The sequence below is a fragment of the Aquila chrysaetos genome, chromosome Z (genome assembly GCF_900496995.4).
Source record: "Aquila chrysaetos chrysaetos chromosome Z, bAquChr1.4, whole genome shotgun sequence".
Classification (NCBI taxonomy): domain Eukaryota; kingdom Metazoa; phylum Chordata; class Aves; order Accipitriformes; family Accipitridae; genus Aquila; species Aquila chrysaetos.
In genome coordinates this window covers 39,045,295-39,065,429 of record NC_044030.1, presented here as the reverse complement: position 1 = coordinate 39,065,429, position 20,135 = coordinate 39,045,295, and the positions used below count along the sequence as shown (strand labels likewise).

Genomic DNA, 20,135 nt, shown 5'->3' with positions numbered 1-20,135 from the left:
ATACACAGTTTTAATACCTCTTAAACAGAAAAGCTCCAGAATAACGCAATCACGACTTGAAAGCAAAGTGGCTTTCCTCTTGTCTTATTGTCCCTCTCCCACTTCCCCAGCCTACTCCTCTGATTGAACTTCTGCTGTACTGACCAGCTTGCTACTGCAGTCTGTATCACTTACCATGGACTTATTCTCATTAATGGAATTGGGGCACAGGTGAAGAAAACTGTAAGAAGAAGAAAAGATTTTCTTCCCCATGCATCTGATAGAGCACCTATTAGCGGAGCACTGAGAAAGGACAAAAAACCCTGTGACAGAAGAAAAACAATTAATATGTCTATATTTATATTTCCAAGTTTCACTTTAACTACAATATAAAAAAGGCCTAAAATTGAAATTTGATTTTAAATTAAACACAAAATTGTAGATAACTGAAATTGTACACAATTTCTTCCACAGTCTACTTTTCTGTGATTCTGATGTTTTATGTTTCAAATCTATTAAACCTGAGTGCATTAAAAAAAAAGGAAAACATTTTTTCAAGATCAATTTGATTCAATATAGAAGTACCACAGACTGCAAAAGCTACTTAAAAATTTCTAAAATCTGCAGTCTAGTTTCACAAAGGACATCTTCTTAGCCTCCATCACGAGACTTAGTACTAGATGCCAAACACAAATTCCCCTCTAATTTGGACTGTCTTAAGGTGGAGTTTTGGGTAACATAACTGTACTCTGAAACAAATTGAGGTGAACACATACTGCTTTATACTACATATTTATCATGTACAGGACATTTGTACATTGCAAGAGCTATGGGAACCATTTGAGCAAGCTTGACAATTTGAGACAATGGAACACCATAATATTCCAATGGCAAAAGTCAGACTTAGAGATACAGTTGTCATGGAGAAAACTGACTAAGGATCAAATACTAGATTTTTAAGCATTTCATAAAGTCCTACAATCTAGGCCTCAAATCTGTTCTCTATTACACAGAAGAATTAAAATAAGCAAAGCCTTTCACAGGTTAACTGCAAAACCTCCAGAACAGATAAATCTTCCCCCTAATTAGTATATTGCTCTCTCATCAATCCAACTCTGCCATAAATCCAAACACTAGTAAATACATGGTTCTGTAAGCACTTCAATACACCGGATGTCTACTCCAACTAACTTCAGGTAACCTCTGGTATTCAAATATAGTCACCTTCAAGTTTAACACGTGTACAGACTACTGTACTAAATCACTATTCTGCCAAGTCCCAATAAACAACTCTGAATCCAATGATTTCAGTAAGTAAATTGAGAGCAAAAGCTATAAAGCCACACCAGCAGATGCTAGGAAAGTTAAATGCCTTACTCAGCTGAAATTAATGGTTTTGCTCCTTAGAGTCAGGTTTCAGTAGACTATGAACTAACATGTTTTGCTAACTGTCACCCAAAACCCTTTTGGTATTTCATAAACAGCAGTTTAAAGAAAATACTGGACACTGAAGTCCAGGCTCACTCTGGTCTATACTCCCCTGTATTACACCTGTTAGAGCAATACATACATTTAGACCATTCACTTTTCTACAGATATGCTCTGTAGAAAATATATGGAGAACGCTCCATTCACTACGTTTAAGTGATACTCATAGTTCACTGCACTGTGAACAGAGTTGAAAGAAAACACCAAGAGGAACATGAACTTTGTTTTTCTAAGACATCAGTGCGAAGTTAACTTCCTCTTCCAGTTTGAGACTTCCTGACATCCTTAGCACATGGTGTTCTGCCAATCCACTGTGAAAGTTATCAAGACAGTAAGTCCATCCTAAAGATGTCATGTTCTTACAGCTAAAAAAACGCTTTAGATTTGTTACAGAATACAAAGCTAAATAATTTCTGGGTGCTATAAATTAACTTAGTCAAGTTACACTAAGTGATTTGAAGCTGCTCAGTACAACAGTTAGCAAAGAGAGACTTTGAAGTTTTAGTTATGCTAGAGAAATTTTGCAAGCTTTTTTTGTGGCAACAATCCAGCATGACCACTGTGTGAATGCAGAGGTATAAGTAGGCTATAAGCTGCCCTGAATACCTTGACCATCACAGAATGCTCAAAAACTGATAAAAAAAGACCAGGGAAAAAAAAAAAAACAAACAAACAAACAAAAAAAAACCCCACACAACCAACCCTGCTGAAAATGAGCTTTTATACCACATCTTGGACAAAATCACAGTGTATAAGTGCTTCATTTTTTATCTCAATGGTATCATTATGGCTGCATTAATCTGCTTCTGATATAAATCATCTCACATTAGCAAGCAGACATTAAAAACCTAGCTCCGTTTTCAGAAGGATCCTTATCAAGATTACAATAGCTACAACTGGTACCTATTCAAATGAGAGGAATTTAAACTTCTGAGAAATATTCCACTTGCTTCAAGATGCTACCATTTAGCAGGAAAGCTTGAACTGAAACCAAGAACACAACCATTACAATGAAAAAATGGTTTAAGAATTAATTACATTCTTGCTGTTTTGTATATTCTTATGGAGAATGCAGGAGAGCCAAATTACAATACAGGAACACACAAAATATCTAGGTCAGAGGTTTTAAAAAAAATCTTACCTTAACACCTTGAATGAGACCATTCATTAAAAATGTATGATGGGAGAATGTTTCATGTAAGACCTGACACGGAAAAAAAGCATTATTTGAATCAGTAGAGACAGGAGAAGGTTGATTCAAAGTTTAAAACTGATTTGTAGAACAGGATAGCTCTACTGGAACTTGTTAAAAAAGTATCTTATCCCAGAACTACACTCTTAATTGTCTTCACAAGAAAATATTGACAAGGTTTTAGTATCAATGTATTGGCATAAATACCTCTGCTGGCACAGATCGCACCGTACTGCAGAAATAGTTTGGTTTGGGGTACTTTGGTCAGAAAGGGGATCAATGTAAGCAAAAAGCATCCCCATGTGGTACAAATCACAGAATTTTTGAGGTAGGTAACTCCTTCAAAAGATTGACTCAGTTGTTGCTAATTAGAAGTGAACATGAGATTCAGCTAGCTTACTCTGTCAAGAAATAAACAGTGTTATATTCACCACAGCCCAAAAAGGCAGTGTGCTAACTGTTTCTGAATGAATTGCAGATATTCAATAGTCACACAGAAACACTTCTGATGAACAAGTAGATGCTTATAAATACCAGCAACAGTTCTGAGTGTTTCATGTATTCTTTAAGTACAGCTATGAATTCAAGTGCTTTACCAGCAGTCTTAATTCAAGGACAAGCATGTTAATCTATACTAAACAGATTTACCATAAATATGCAAGAGAGTTAAAAAGCCTCACAGGTGCTACTGTGTCAACTAAAAAAGATACTGCAACCATCAAAGCATGTATGCACACACGCACTTCAAATTCGTTTGCTGGTTTTATCTATAGGTAAGTGCCAACAACTACAAAAATTATATGCATATTGAGAAAGCCACTAGCCTGAAGAGACACAATACTTGAGCGTCACTGAAAAGTATCAGCATCGTTTTCCAAGGATGACAGATTCTCAGATCATAGGTTTAATAAAGGTGGTTGTTCCCATGTTAACTACTGGTCAGATAAATCCGCTTATTTATACCCCTTTTCTTCCTGGTCTCATCATCTGTTTAGATATTTAGAACAATTTTGCACCTGTTTGACCACTGATCTTATGATATGAATGGAGGAAAAAAAAGTTAGGGTGCAAATTAGAGATCTAAAAGCAGATGTCTTCCAAGTTAAAAAAAAAAAAAAAAAAGCAAGCAGGAAGCTCACAGAGTCACATCTAATTACCCTTCTGCAAAGTGTTCTCCAGTATTCTTCCTGGGAGACAACCACTGCTGATATTGGTTCAAGCTTTTGAGATTAATTTCTGTTACTTTATAGACAAGAGAAATGCAAGTTGACAAACTGGTAGAGGGAGCTGCTTTACTCAAGTTCTACCAATAGAAATATTTATATATTCAAAAAAAGATTATATTGAAGACAGACTATGCCATTAAGTGATTAATATTGCTCACGGTGATTTACTAATATTGGCTTACAAATCCATAAATAAGAATAATGAGGATAAGTTTTGGGCAGTCTGTGAGCAAAATAGCCTTTGTGTGCTTTATAAACACTTTAAATCTTTTCTTCTCTTACTGTCATACAACAACCACCACAGCTTTGCTGATGGATGTCAAAAGAAGTGAAAAAGTAATCTAAAAAATTAACTTTAAATAATCTCAGCTACCACAGAATACATACATTTAGACTGATAATACACAACACATTTTAATCTGATTTAATGTTGACAGTGACCGGGAGAATCACAACACAGCCACAAAAAATTTGAGTGATCATGAGCTTTGATCAACAGGCCAGACATTTCCATTTCTGCCCTTCCCACCAGACAAACCTGCTTGAGCAAAAGTGGGTAGCTAGCAGTTCAAAGGCTGAACCTTGCCCATAAGAAAGCTCTACATGACTTCTAGTACTGCTGGCTGACCACCAGGCCAAGGTAAATTACCACAAGTACGTTACAAGACAGAAGGGTGCGAAGTATCAAACCAGATTTCAGATTATTTAAAACAAACGGCAGCCTTTCAGTGTGTGCAAAGCTGATTACAAATAAAGATGATCAGCCCCTAGAGCACAGAAGTCATTTACACCTCTGTAAGGTAAGTTACACCATTATATGTAACTCAGTGCTTTAATTTAAGTTTTCAGTCCCATGCAACAGCCTCTTAAGTATTCAAGACCACATAAGAGAGAAACACAACATTCAAAATACGACACATTCAAGACCATGACTGTACTGAATCCACATATTTCAGTCAAAATAAGAATTTAGCTTTAAATTAGAAGCATTTCATACACTCCCATTAGACACAGTGCAATGATAAATACTGGTTTGGGTCTGCGTGGTGGGGTTTTGGTAGCAGGGGAGGGGGCTGCAGGGGTGGCTCCTGTGAGAAGCTGCTGGAAGCTTCCCCGGCTCCAAGTCGGACCAGCCTCTGGGATAATATATTTAAGAAGGGGAACCTGCAGCGGGGGAGAGGAGTGGGATGCGAGAGGAACCCCTCTGCAGACACCAAGGTCGGTGAGGAAGGAGGGGAGGAGGAGCGCCGGAGGAGGGGATGCCCCTGCAGCCCGTGGCCAGACGGCAGGCTGTCCCCCCCAGCCCATGGAGGGGAGCGGGGGAGCAGATGCCCACCTGCAGCCCGGGGAGGACCCCACGCCGGAGCAGGGGGATGCCCCCCAAGATGGCCGTGACTCTGTGGGAAAGCCCGCGCTGGAGCCGTCTGTGACTGAAGATCGGCCCGTGGAAAGGACCCGTGCTGGAGAAGTTCATGGAGGCCTGTCTCCAGTGGGAGAGACCCCACGCTGGAGCAGGGGACGAGCGAGGAGTCCTCCCCCTGAGGAGGAAGGGGCACAGACACAAGGTGTGGCAAACTGACCCCAACCCCCATCCCCTGTCCCCCTGCGCTGCTGTGGAGGGAGAAGGTGGAGAAAACTGGGAGTGGGGTTCAGCTGGGAAGGAGGGAGGGGTGGGGGGAAGGTGTTTTTAAGATTTGGGTTTTACTTCTCATTACCCTTGTTTTGATTTGATTGGTAGTAAATTAAATTGATTTTGTGTTTTCCCCAAGTTGAGCCTGTCTTTTGCCCATGACCATAAGTGGGGAGTGATCCCTCCCTGTCCTTGTCTCGATCCACAAGCTTTTTGTTATATTTTCTCCTCATCGTCCCACCAGAGCCGAGGGGAAGAAGTGAGCGAGTGGCTTCATGGTGCTTTGTCACCAGCTGGGCTTAAACCACGACAATACCAATTTCGTGAATTAACATTTCAGCTGCATTTGACTTACACTAAAAATTCATATGAAACTGTTTCAGTTTGAGTACACTACTGAGGAAATATTGAAGGATCTACCTACCATATAGTTTTATTATAGTGAGGGTTTTTTTGAAGACTGTGTAAGAATTACTATTTGCACATTATCTCTTTAAATGAGATGTGTCAAGCTTGGGCAACTTGAAGTTGCGCATTTCATTTATGAAAAAAAGGAAAGAAAAAAAAAAAGAAACAAGAAAGACCACCCAGTTAAGCTTCCCCGTATTTTGACACTAGCAAGACAGCATGACAAGCTCATCATTTAGTGAGACATTTACTTTATGGAAATCTGTTAACCATTTATAGGGACTTTTTTATTATTAAGGTACATTAAGAAGATTGGTGATTATCTTTAGGAAGGTTAGAAAAACACCTTTCAAGAGTTATGTCGGTGATTTTATTTGGAGTTTGGGGAAGGAAAATAATTAACTCCAAGGTCTATAAATCCCACAAAACCTTGCTCATCATGTATTCAAAGCGCTCTCAGATATTATCTGATGAAAAACTGGACTAATAGACTTTTGATGACTTCTCTCAGGCAGGCCTGATTTCAATGAGTAAGACCCATGTTTTCAGAAGAAAGGCTTCATATCCTATTACCAAACACTCAAATTATCTATTCATCTGGAAAATAACTGCATTCCAGAACAGATTAAATACTTATAAAATCCATTTCTTACATGAAAGCCTTTACATTTTACTTCAAGTTACATGCTGGCAAAACAGCCAGCCCACAATAGCGTACAAAGTTTACTATGGGATGCATAGTTTATTTAATTGTTATAACTGGAAGATGAATTGAACTATGAAGCCTTAGAAAAAGCCAGAACTTCCAGAGAGACCTTCATCAGTACACTAAACTGATGTTACTATAGAAGGCAAATAAAAGTTAGAGTAGTACAGCGTTTTGCTAATTTATTTTTCACTATCTTTTAGTCTTTCAGCTGTCCACATCTCAGCTGTAGTATATTACTATTGCACAGTGTTGAATGTTAAGACTCCTGGAATTCAGTTAATGAGGTAAACAGGAAGTGTAAAACAAATTAAAACCCCGATCCCTACGAATTAGCAAATTAACTTTTGTCATTACTGCCAAGATGAGAGCTGATACTTACCGTTAGCATTGGAGTTGTCAAGAGCCCCCAGGCAAAGAATTCTAGAAATATGACCACCACCGCATGGTAGACGCTTGGCCGACCAATACCTTGTTGCTAAGAAAGAAAAACACATGCAGTGGTTTTACACATCCAGTTCATTACATGTGCAAAGATCTCTTACAAACATATTTTGACTATAACTAGCTTTCAGGATGACCTATTACCAAGCCATTGGGAATAATAATAAGCCAAACAAGGGTGGAGAAAAGTTATTACAAAACAACTAAAAATCTCCAGGGAAGTTGAGGAATTTTGTTCCCTCGAACTCCTGCTGACTGAAGAGAATTATTTTCCCCATTCCTGACAGTGCTCTGTACTGCTCCCACCTCCAGTTTGCCTTTAGGCTTACTCCCCCTTGATCACTATTCACAACCCTTCCACAGCAGTGTAACAAAGGGTGTAACTCTCCCTGCTACCTCCACAACTGACAACAAAACAGATCTGCTTTATAAAGATCACATCACCATTACAACAAAACTATGACAATGCACATAATCAGAAAAGCACCAATTTTTGTATTTGAAACTCCCAAAGTACAAGAAAAGAAGGGGCAGCTTATGCCATCTGTACAACTTTCTGTTGACTGCTGACCAACTGATCTCATAGCTCGTGTGTGCCCATAGACTAGAGACCCAGGAGCTATTCTACTGGTCAGTAAGTAATGCCAGGAAGAATTAGCAAACTATGGAAGTGCTCACAATGCTGTTGAAACTGCTGCCATTCAAGACCCAAAAAGTCGATCCCAGATGAGAGATCTAGAATCTTTTTATTTAGATGAACCAGGCAGAAGCCTTGAATAAAGCAGATTTAACCAGAACTGCTGCTTTCTTTCATTTCTATATGCCCCTTGCCACAGTAACTGTTTTACAAAGTTTTTGGGTTCTAAAATTACTCTTTCCCCTCACCCTTACCCTGTAGAAGATTGTTTTTCAGTGTTTCTAGCAAATCCAAAGCCATTACACTCCCCCAGGGCTGGCAGTTCTTAGGAAGGAGCAGTACAGCTCTCTGATCTGATACTCCCATACACACCTGAAGTTTACCCAAAATATAAAAGGACACTTCTGTTGCACGTTGGGCAATCAGTTGAAGAGATACCATCTAGTGACAAGTATCAACCAGACTGTCATTTCAGCAGGTGGAGAGTATGGAGAACATGAAACTCAGGGTCTCCCAGTGAACTCAAAAAAAGTCAAGACAGCCTACAACGAAGAGCAGAGCAGAGACACATGTAGTGTTTGTCCCCTACTCAGTACCTTTCATCTAGATTGGTAGGAATTACAGGTTTAGAAAACAGTTGTATTACAAGATTCATTTAAGCTAACAGCCTACAGTAAAGATTTTTAAGGGAATCTCTACTGTCTGGACAGTCTAAGTGCCTAGATCTCTAATAATTTTTAAATCTATCAGTTTATCAAAACCTGTAGCAGCAAACTAAAAGTAATGCAGACAGCATTTTTTCTAGCCAATAAGATTCAAATTATTTTCTACATTGCAGCTTGCTTCAAAGCTTGAGGATTTGAAGAAAACAGTTCTCTTTCTCCTGGGAAACAATATGATAATATCATAGATCAAAGATTATCTGTGAGAGGCTGATAACTTTCAAGCATTATTAACATTTCTCTGTAGGTTACCATGCAATTTTTTATCTCTAAATAGCAAAGATTCCAAAGACTGGGGTGGGGGCTGTGTGTCAAAAATCTTTCTCATATAAGATGACTTCAAGTACTTCTACACAATGTAATGGGATAACAATTTTAAGAGTATTTTTTTGCCAAGATGTATATCACTCAGACTAGCACTTAACACAGATCACACTGAAGTCTGAAGATCCCTTCCACAAGAGCTTCCCCTGGAAAAGGCAAATTTTACAGCAGAGAGTAAGGGACTCCCCAGCCTTTCTCCTGCCTCTACTTTACTTCCCTCCCACCTCTATATCACTAAGCGTGATGTCGGGCCATAAAACTCTAGTATGTATTCAACAAACAGTTCTAACACCACTAAAAATGAAGTTTTGGAGTGTTTGTTTGTTTTTTTTAATAATGTTTTTATTACATGCAAATTTGATCTGAGATTTACATAGTTCACCAGAAAGATGACGTACATACACATTCAAAAAGGCATGCACGTTTTTTTCCTCAGAAGTCATTTAAAAACTTCTGTGGAAGAAAAGTATTTTTGCTGTACTGAGCCTAAATTAGTATTTCTTGGAGATTAAACAGTCTCCAAATCATTTGGCGGTATCATGCAGCTTACAGATAGTTGCACTGTACTAAAAACCCATAAATCTCTATAGCCTTTTGGATTCAAGACATAACCTGGAAAAGTAGAATTTAAATCCTGAAAGGAACATGCACCTGTCAAAATGAAGTCAAGCATTCGACATCAGATATACCAATAGCTACCAATCTATGATCCACATAAGACTGTAGTTGATGATTTTCAGTTTTCTGAGAAAGCCCTAAATGCCTAGATTAATTAAAGAACACTTGTGGAAATGGCTTTATCAGGAAACTAAAATAATTCAAACAGGAAAATTCACTGACATTGTCAAATAGACCAATGCAGATACTTACTTCCGGATGCCCATCTTTCCTGTAGTTCCTAAAGGCTCTTACCACAAAAGCTTTCAATGTTTAATCAAGCATCAAGTTATTTTCAAGAAAAGAAAATAGCTTATGACTGATGACGTACACAGTCTGGACCACTGATAAAAAAGCAACAAAAACTCTTTACTCACTTCAAAATCAAAGAGCTTTCTAAAAACACTTCACACTTGATTTTAAGATGAAGCTACCCCAGAAGTAATGGTTGTGGCTCATTTCTATATTGAGAAAATACTTTGCAACAGAACACAACTGCATGCAATTTACATAAAGAATGAACTTGAGACACACATGCGAAAAACAGTTACAAACTTGAAGTACAAAGAGCTTTAGGCTTCTTGAACTAGACAATATGGGGACGACCTACTGAATTCTTTATGGTTAAAAAGATGTAACTAGAATTTCAGAAATAGCACAGATACGGTCAACATACAAGTTGCTTTCATCACAACCCACCCCCAAATTTTAAAGTCTTAATGTTAAAAATGAAGTGCCCTCAGGAAAGTCTTAAAAACTGTTACAGGCTTATTTTCTATCCACACAGATCATCTTCATATGACAGCCCAGTGTGTGGGCTGAAAAACTATGTATGAACATTACTATGGTTTTCAAATGCAGCTGCTGGTCAAGCTATTATACTTGCATAATCAATAATGAGCAAAACATTACATAATCTCAAATGCTTAACAATAAAAGTTTAAGGCCATCATTATAAATCCAAAGTCCTAGAAGTTCTAACAAAATATCTGCTACTTCTCCAGTTTTGCCCTTCTGCTTTTTCTGTGCTTCTTTTCGCCCATACCCAGTTCTAAAAAAAAACCATTTTTTCTTCTGCCTTTGTTGGAGGCACAATAAACCCAAAAGTTAATTTGAAGACAACAAGGAGAACTACTGGGGTGCAATACAAACTTTTTTTTTTTTTAAAGCAGAACACAGCTGTTGAACATTAATAAACCCATGAGAAGATGTCAAGATCATAAATCCAGCTGGCAGGGAAATGCTCATAGAAAAGTGGGAAAAATTGCAATTTAGTATCACTAAGAATATCTTATCTTAGACATTTTGAAGGAGAGCTAGTACAATTCACCCTAAAATACTCCACAGCAAGATGCAATTTTATAGCCAGTGCCAAATCTTCAGAGCAAACCTAGAATTGACGGTATTAATTTATTTGCATAACTTTTAGGTAACTATCTCTGTTAATTCAAGTCTGTAATTTAACAATTAAAATTGTTCGAATGGCTACAAAAACACCTTAACATCCAATTTCAAACATGCTTAACTGTTTGTTTCTCTTAAGCAACATACACATTTCAGAACAAAACCACTTCTCACTGTTCAAATCCTGAAGTCCTCCAGAGCGCCTTTTCAAACTTTTCACATTTTGATGCGGGCCATATAGTCCTGCCAGGCAGATTAAGACAAAGACTCCAATGGATAAATACAGGATGCTTTTTTCCTCCCATGAGGGTGAAGGAGCAGAGCCCATTGCCCCTAGCATGCCCAGAGCTGGAGACATGTTATCAGACCTCGAAGGGTTTCAATACCCAACTAGAAAAGCCCTAAGCAACCTGCTCAGGCCTAACAACTGATCCTGCCCTGAGGAGGAAGAGATCTCCCTGGTACCTCCCCAGTGGAATAAACCTGTTATCTCTCACAAAGATAACAACCAAACTCAAACCGGACTGCTGAACAGACAATGACCCCTTTCTAGCCCCACACTCTCCTCTGGGAAATTCTTTCCCACCAAGCAGTAGGGTCTCTCAGGAGAGCCTGCTAGTTGCTTGTTCTACTACCAGTACAAAGACTGGTGCAAACAGCACTCTCTGTCCCTCTGTAGTATGTAAACCAACATTCAAATGCATTAGTATGAAGAGTTTTCTTACTTTCTTTTGAAAATAGTATCTACAGAAACATTCTCCCCCTTCAAAATGTAACTGCTACAAGTACTTTTTTTTTTTTTTTTTTTTTTTACACAACCACCTGCACTGCAGTTCACTATGTCAACTCTCATGTTTTCAAGAAAACAAAGAACTGAACTAGGAGAATCAGTAAAACATTGAGAAACATGCTTTCATGTATGAATCATTCAGACCTTGAAGTTCATGCCAAGTTATAAAGTGCATTCCCTTTCCATATTTATCTTCACTGCTATTTTCTTAGTTTCCCCCCAAAATTCAACCATTTCAAATGCAAACTTTTCCTGGTATGCTTCAATACATCACTATTTAATCATTTTAGCTTATTCTAGCACAAATATTATGCTACCAATCCATCTCACTACATTATGGATGCTCTTTTCTCCACACATATTACCCAGGTAGCTCTCTAGGCATATTGCGTGTTTACCTCTTTCTAATTTTCAAACGGAAGTACTTAGGAACCACCTTAATTCCAACTGGTAATTCCCATAAATGCCCCATTTGTTGGAACTGGCAAGAATTCACTCAACTGCAAAAAGCACCCTGAAGACCTTAGCTGCCTCTGTCACATGAAGCAATCACCAAGCGACTATGTGTACAAACCCCAGTCTAAGACATGTAACTTGTATGCAGTGCAAAAAAATACAGAGAACGCAAGTGAAAGCACTTCACAAACAGCACAGCCTTTAGCATTTTAGATGTGCCTTGTGAGCTAAAATATAAATCATAACTAATTCAGCTCATACATTGTTCAAACTTGTATTTCCATTGCAAAAGAAATACTTTAAGCAGATCTGTAACTGGACAGTAAGATAGTGATGCACTCTCTCAAGAAAAAGCTAGGCTAAATCGTATTCCACAGGTCTCAGAACCACAACTAGTTCCAAATGGAAAAGCCTGCACAGATTTTGTAAAGAGAAATTGTGCCTTATAAAAAAATCCTGGAGTTCTCAAAAGAACCTGTATGGGTAAGGGAGATCACATCAATAAGCCATCTGAAAATTCAAGTAAAGGTACTCACAGACCCTCATCAAAGGCTCTTAATGCAAGCAGAAAAGGGTGCAAACTCTGCACAGGAATTAAAAAGTTAAAAAAAAAAAAAAAAGTAAAAAAGAAAAAAAGAAACAGTATAAAAAAACCAACAATCTTTTCACAGCAGAGGGAAGTTACCAGACAAGTCCCAGTGCTCTGTCCTGGGGCCTATGTAGTTCAACACATTCATAACTGAGCTATAAAAAGGGTGAAAGCAAAGTGACAAAGTTCACTGATGACAAAACGCAATTCACTTTAGAAAAGTCAGAGGGCAATGGTGAAGAACATCAGAAGTTGATGGCATCAGTAAAACAAATTAAATGGCAGATTAAAATTAATGTAGATAAATTTAACTAATGCAAACATGAAAAAACAATTTTAATTCCTCATACAGGATGACTGCTAAGGAATGTGATCCTGGAGAAAACCATTCCATGAAAGACACCAGTTTAGCATTCAGCAGTGGTTTACAAAAGTGTATTCAAAGATACACCCTGTTAGGAAAAAGATTATCATTATATTACTGCATAAACATGTGATGTGCCTGCCTTGCTAACCCTCTGCTTCTAGCATTCTAACCATTTTTATTAGATCTAGGTAAAGATCCTCCCTTTTATCCCATGACTGCTTGTTTTGTTCAGAAGCTTTAAGCAATACACACTGTAGAATAATCTATTTTACAGAAGCACAAATGAAAGAGGCCCAGAGAAGGACAAAGAACATTGCTGAAGGTATGGAGGAATGCTGAAGTTGGTTCCTCCAAGCTGCTGTCAAAACATCTGCAAAAAGATACCACTGGGATTTATTGAAGTGGTAGTGAGATGAAGGGTGTGAAGAGAGAACAATTGTCACTGCCTTCTCACACTAAAATACAAGAAATAAGTAAAGCAGGACGCAAGACAGCAAGTTTAAATTGCATGGCGCTTCACATGGTTTACTCTCAGGGTCTAAAATGTCTTGCCACATCATTTTTTCTGCTGGGAACACATTCCTGCGTAGACTGAACAAGCTTATGAAGCAGGAATCTTCTGAGGAACGTAAAATATGAAAACATTATTTCTGGTTCAGTCTTTGACACTGAGGCCATCGAGGGTAGGAAAAGCATCCAAGAGAACAATTGCCATATGCCCTGCCACATTCTGAAAGCTCAGCTTTAGACAGTGCTGCATTGTCTAATTGAACTACTTCTTACAGAAATAATATATAACAAGCATATTACACTATACCAAATTGCAAGCTGATTTATCCATTGCTCTAGTTTTCTTCCTAAAATGTAGAAAGATGTATGACACCGAGAAATTCCTCTAAAAGCACAGACTGCTTAGTTAATTCACATGCTTCTCAATGGGACAGATAATTACTCAAGCTCATTGGCCAGTGGTTAAGTTTGGATCTTCAATACTAAAATACCCAGTCTTATTTATGTAATTAAGTTTCTATTGCTCTAGCCTAGCATACTTCTCTCTGGACACAAAACCTTCCAGATTGCTAGAACCTGGAGGATCAGTACCAGCAAACTCAGAACAGCAAAAGTGCCCTCTCAGCATGAATATAACCAAGAGTGATTCATTTTTAAAGACAGCAGCTAATCACTCCTGGTAATGGTTCAGACTCAGTGTTAATTTAACATGATGGGAAGATTCAGAATAACACGGGTAACCTTGAGAAGGCAACACTGTTTATCTCCAATTATTTAGATTTAACAGGAAAAATAATTTTTGTGTGAAAGAAAATAGTGCTCCACAAAGGACTAAACACTCAAACTGCCAATTTGGACAATGTGCTTACTACCAGCGATTCAATCTAAATCCTACAAGCAAGAAATTTAAGAAATCGACTTACTGGACAAAGGTGTTTCAGTAAAGTCTCGTAACATTTAATCATGCTGCCTCAGTTTCACTATACTGTATTTTTTACGAAGTATTGCACCACCGCAAGTATTAAAAAGAAAAATGCTAGCAGTAAGGGTAAAAACCTGTAATTCTTTGGGTATATACCAGTTCTGCTCCGCTGTGTAAAACAGTTTAATGAATAAAGGCTGGCAAACTTCCAAGATGTACAGTTTTAACATTTCATTTCTAAAAAACACAGAGGCGTTGGGCATTTTATAGCATCCAAGAACATGAAACTAATATAAGATTAATTCTCAAAGAGGTACATAGGTGTGTTTTCTCCTTAGATATCCCATTTGGGGACTGCTCCCATAAGAGCACTTTATTTAGACAGTACAGTACTGTATTTTCCTAAAAAGCTTCCTTAGTATGGCATTATTTTACTGACAATAGGTTGCATAGAAATGAAGTATGCGGTATGAATATTCTGAATGTCACGCAAAGGTTTATACTACCAGTGTTCAGAACTCAGATAGAACAAGATTGCACAACCAGTAACAAAATGTCCATGGCATCATTTACTTCAATTTCTGAAGCTCACTGAAATCAGAGTAATACAGCCAACGGAAACTGATTTAATTCCAGTGGAATTTACTTATACTATTGTTCTTATTAGCTTTGAGCCAGTAACTCAATTCATAAAGAGTCATTTGTTCAGCATTTATATTTTAGTTCTTCGAATCAGTGAAGCCAATGCATTCAACAGGGTGAAGCTAGTTACAGATAAATCAAAAACCAGAAGCTTCTTACTCCCAAACTGGAGGGGTAAAGGGAGAAAGCCTTGCGCAACCTGACAGACTTGGTCATACTCTTCCACTTTGTACTACCAATCTGATGTGACAAAACAATTAGAATAAAAATTGAAATTAAAACATCCTTCACAGACCAAAGCAGCAGCTCACCAAAATTTCACTTCTGTATTTACTTCTTCATCAGCAGCCCAAAGGGCAAGCTTCCACTTCCAAATGCCAAGGATGCACACCCACTGATACTAAGGAGATCTCTGCAATTACATCTAAAGAGATGATCCAGCCCCTCATATTTTAGTCTGAATAAGCTCTTTCAATAAAGTCTAGGCAGAGAGAGTTCTAGCAATATGACAGCCACATGAGAATCACAGGGAAGCGCAGGAACTGCAGTAACAAAGCAGGAAACAGACTGTTCAGTCAGGAATTGTGAAGCAGACCCTAAGCTGATGTAAGTATAATTGCTTTACTGCCATATCAATATAGAGAAGATAAGGCTAGAGCCCCATATCTTTCTCTCTTGTAGGAGATGCATTACAGGAACACAAAATCCCTTAAGGGCACAACTAGGAGGGAGGGTGCAAAAAACCGACCCAGTAAGCAAAACCTGAGATAATTTTATAAATTGAGAATATATGTCATTTAGAAGCTAAACTGTCAAACTGATAAAACAGCATATTTTAAGTACTCAAAAGCATTATTTTAATCCTTAATCCAAATTCAACAAATATTCCATCCATTAACAAAAAAACAGGTGAGCACCCTCATCGGTTATGGATTTATTTTCCGTTTGAGTTTTACTATTCTTCAAAGTTAGAGAGAGAAATCAAAGTTCTTTAATTTTTTTTAATTTCTCTACCGGTACCCTCCATTTCCTACCCTCTGTTCATATTTAAATAAATTCATTTGTTTTTTCTTCTATATAATGACATCACTCTTTATTTCTTACACCATGTCACCCATGCTGATAAAACTGAAAGCTTACATTTCTTAACTAAAAAGTTAACAGGCGTTTTCTAGAGTAACCTCCCTATTCTGACTTCAGATTGGGTTACTGCATCATACATATCTAGAGTCCTAAATGGGAGCTGCTGTACACAAACCTTGAACAGCAAATATACCATACAGCAGACATCAGCTGCACTTCTTGAAGGAGTCCAACCTGCTTTTTGGAAGACAGAACCATTTCTGAAAGAGAACTGAAAAGACTCGAATACAGAAGTGATCGGTTACGAGAAGCGTGAAACAGTCACCTCGGAATTAACTTACGTAAAATAACTTGACTAACGAATTCCATAGAAGAACACTTTTTTACATCTTCTCTGGGTTAATCACATATTAAAAGCACCTTAACACCTTCATCAGATATGAGTAAGGGACAAAGAGCCTACTGATATCAAACAGATGGTTTCCAGATTATTTTTTTTACATTCTTGAGCTCCAGCCATGATATCACATTAATGCTACACTATTAATGCTCAGCTAAAGATATTACAAATTCATTTGCTTCACATTAACATAAAACAGTAAACTATCTTCTCTCCAATAGTAGAGATGCTTATCTGTGGGAGGGTAGGCAACACATGTAGGAGATGTTGGCTCCCTGACGCAAATGTAAGTGTTTTAAAACTTTTGGCATAAGCAATGCTTTCAGCATATCTACTTTTGTGATTAAACTAATATTAAAATACATTATTCAGGAACACCCAAACATGAATGTAGTCTAAAAAAGCATAAAGAGCTAGCAAGTGAGGTTGCAAATAAAATTTACGTGATTTCAACTTGCCAAAAGGGATTTATCATGGCCAGACTTTGCCTAGTTTTGTATCTGTAGCCCTTCAAAAACTGTCAATGACAGGATCATCTGTTTTGTCACTTTGTGTGTTCCCCCGGGTTCCCCTACTCCCACCTCGTGCTCTGGGCTCACCGTCAACACAGGATAGGTTATATCATCTCAGCCGGGACCATCCTCCCTGAAACAAATCACCTGTCCCCACCCAGCGCAGAAAGCTCATGAGGTGTCATCTCAGGTCTGTTTTTAAGGCGTCCTGTGAGCATGCACGTAGAAAGAGAAAGGCTTAAGCCACTCGGAAGACGTTTCTGCTAGGAAGCAATTACGCACCACTGCCACACTTACAACCTTTCTAGAGATGCTTTCAAGTGAGCGCACAGACCGCTCCTTTCCAGCTCCTTTTATTCGCACAAAGACATCTTAACGCTTAATGCAGTGAAAAGAAACGAAACCGAAAGAGCATCATGTTACTAAAACGGCGTGGTAACTCCACGGTTTCGGCTCACCCAGAAGCACCTCCTATAACTCCAAAGGAAAACTAAGCTTGACGTCCAGGCACCTCGGATTTATATATTTTAAAAGGAAACTTACTTACATCCAGCTGCTTACAGGTGTCGCCTCTGCCCGGGAAAAACCAGTAACGAACGCGCCGGGGCTGGCAGAGACCCGGGGCTGGCGGAGACGAGGCGGCGCAGCCGCCGGGACGCCCGGGGCCGGGCCGGCCCGAGGTGCCGCCCGCCGCGGCTGGCGGGAGCCCGGCAACCCGCCGCACCCCAACTTCCAGAAAGCTTCCAGGGTCGCGGGGGCACCCGGAGGACGCTCGGGGGCGGCTGCTGGCCCCTCACGGGCGGGGACCGGGGCGGGCGCTGGCCACCACGGGCCGCCCGGCTCGGCTCGGCTCGGCCCGGCCCGGCCCGCACCGCGGCGTTGCCCCCAAGGCCCGCGGCGCCCGCCCGCCGCCCCCCACGGAGCCCAGCGTCCCCCAGCCCCGCCCCGCACTCACCGCGCCGCCGCCCGCCTTCAGGCCGACCCTCTTCACCAGCATCATGCAGCCGCCCCGCCTGGCGCCGCCGCCACCGCTGAGGGAGGGCGGCGGCGCCTCCGCCGCCTCCTCCTCCTCCTCGTCGTCTCCCTCCCGGGCCGGGGCTGGCGGCGGCTCCGGCTCGGGGCTCATCTCGCTCCCACCATCCTCCCGACGAGGCCGGGCCGGGCCGAGCCGGGCCGGAGGAGAGGCGGGTGCGGAACGAACTGGAGGCGGGCGGGCGGCCTCCCGCGCCCGCCCGCAGCCGCCGCCTCCGCCGCGCCGCCTGGGCGGGGCGGGGCCGCGCGGTCACGTGACCCGGCGGCGCCGCGCCCCGCCCCGCGCCCTCCGCGGAACTGCGGCCGCCCGCCCGGCCGGAAGCCGCGTGCCCGCCCCTCGGGCGAGTTCGAATGGAGGCGCGCGGCGGCGCCGTTAGCGGCTGGGGCGCCGCCGGCCGCCCTGCCCTCGCCTGCCGCCGAGGGGAACGCCCGGTGACGGCTCCCGGCTTCCCTCGGGAAGGTGAATCTCTTCCAAACTACCGTCCTGCGTGGCTTAGCTAAACCCTGCTGGGCCCTTCGTCCCCGGGCGGGTGTTACTGCGAGCTCCGTTTCCTCTCACTTAAGTGCTACGAGGCCAGCCGGTTATCGTAAGAAGTATCACAAGTTACCGTAAGAAGTAGCGCTGCTTACCTCTCAGTTCGCCCAGTGCGCACAGTCGGGGTACTTTGAGATAATGCAGTGCTGACGGTAAAGATTACGGCTACTAACAGACTGTTGGAAAATCAATAGAGCAGGCCGGTTGCCTGTCCAGAATAAGCTGTTCACCAGAGAGCTCAAAACGTCTGTGCGTGGCCAACGCTGAGAGGCTTTCGTGCTACAAATGCTTCCTTCCCTCTCGACGTGTTACTGGGGTCAAGCCATTGTTTTTCCTGGTACTTCAGGTATTCTCAGCTAAGTACCAAGCTGTTCACAGGATCAGAACTTTTCAGTTTGCTAGGATAATAAATGTTAACTTAAAATGCCATTTTCTATTTGCTGTGTGTCTGTTTTGTCTGTGTATGACAAGCTATGTACTTGCTAAACATAGAGCATGTTGTAATTTATCTTCTATGGTACATTACGTAGCAATTTAACAAGTGTTCTCATTTAGCAAGGTGGCATGTGTTGACTTGAAATCATTTACGTGACTTTTTTTGAAGCTCTCTTTTGTTTAAAGTAGACATCAGCATTTTAAGAGGAACATTGGATACCATGAACTAAATGGATATGCAAAATTATCTTTCCTATTATAGAGGGATTAGTAAATCAGCACATATTCTTAAAAATTACTTTTCCTAGCCAGCCCAAGCCAATCATGTGTAGAATTTCATGCATCCCTTCTGCTTTTTTTGTTCTGGTAGCCTAGAAACTCTTACAAAACCTTTCATTTCTTCAAGAGTAGTCACCACAATGAAATATAGTAATATTTTTGCTCCTGTGAAGTCTTGAGCATTTTTCTACTGACTTGAAAACCAAGGTTCTTCATCCCTTACAGGTTTGGGTGGTTTGGGTTTTTTTTTAATTAACAGGCTTCAAAATACTGAGAATTTTTTTTAATTCAGACAGCTTCTTCAGTTAGAAAGGGATGAATTTATAGCCTAATATATCAGCTTTTGTAGGTAGACAAGTTTCTAGCTACCACATCAGGTTCATGTAAAAAGTATTGCTTGAAATCATAATTGTATTTTGAACATTTCAGCATTAAAATATTTACATATGTCACTTAAGTATTTAATCCAGTTCATATACAAATCAATAGAACGTCTTCCATCAACTTTTATGGCTTCTGATTGAGGCTCAATAGACAACTACTAGTAATTTTATGTCATTATGTCCTTGTCCTGTACAGAATTTGAAGTTGGAAGGCTTTTGTTCACATGCTGAGCTAGGTATATAATATTTATTAAGAACTGGTTAACCAGACAACTGGAAACAAAAACAAGGAATAAATAAAAACTCGGTTTATGAAGAGGTGTTACAAGTACAGTTCCTCTCAATTCTGTGCTCTATGCTTTTTAGAACATTCCTAACCAATA

The 20,135-nt window shown here is 40.2% G+C and overlaps 1 protein-coding gene across 1 annotated transcript in view; it reads right to left on the bottom strand.

Annotated features, from left to right (window-relative positions):
- LOC115336990 (hippocampus abundant transcript-like protein 1) overlaps positions 1-18,350 on the bottom strand; it is a 34,168-nt gene extending 15,818 nt beyond the window's left edge. Inside the window, exons 1-4 of the mRNA XM_030004848.2 lie at positions 18,044-18,350; positions 7,012-7,107; positions 2,609-2,671; positions 175-302 (exon numbers count right to left, since the gene is read on the bottom strand). Coding sequence (XP_029860708.1) covers positions 175-302; positions 2,609-2,671; positions 7,012-7,107; positions 18,044-18,214 — 458 coding nt within the window. The 5' untranslated portion in view covers positions 18,215-18,350. The remainder of the gene's footprint in view (positions 1-174; positions 303-2,608; positions 2,672-7,011; positions 7,108-18,043) is intronic.
- Between the last annotated feature and the right edge of the window lie 1,785 nt (positions 18,351-20,135).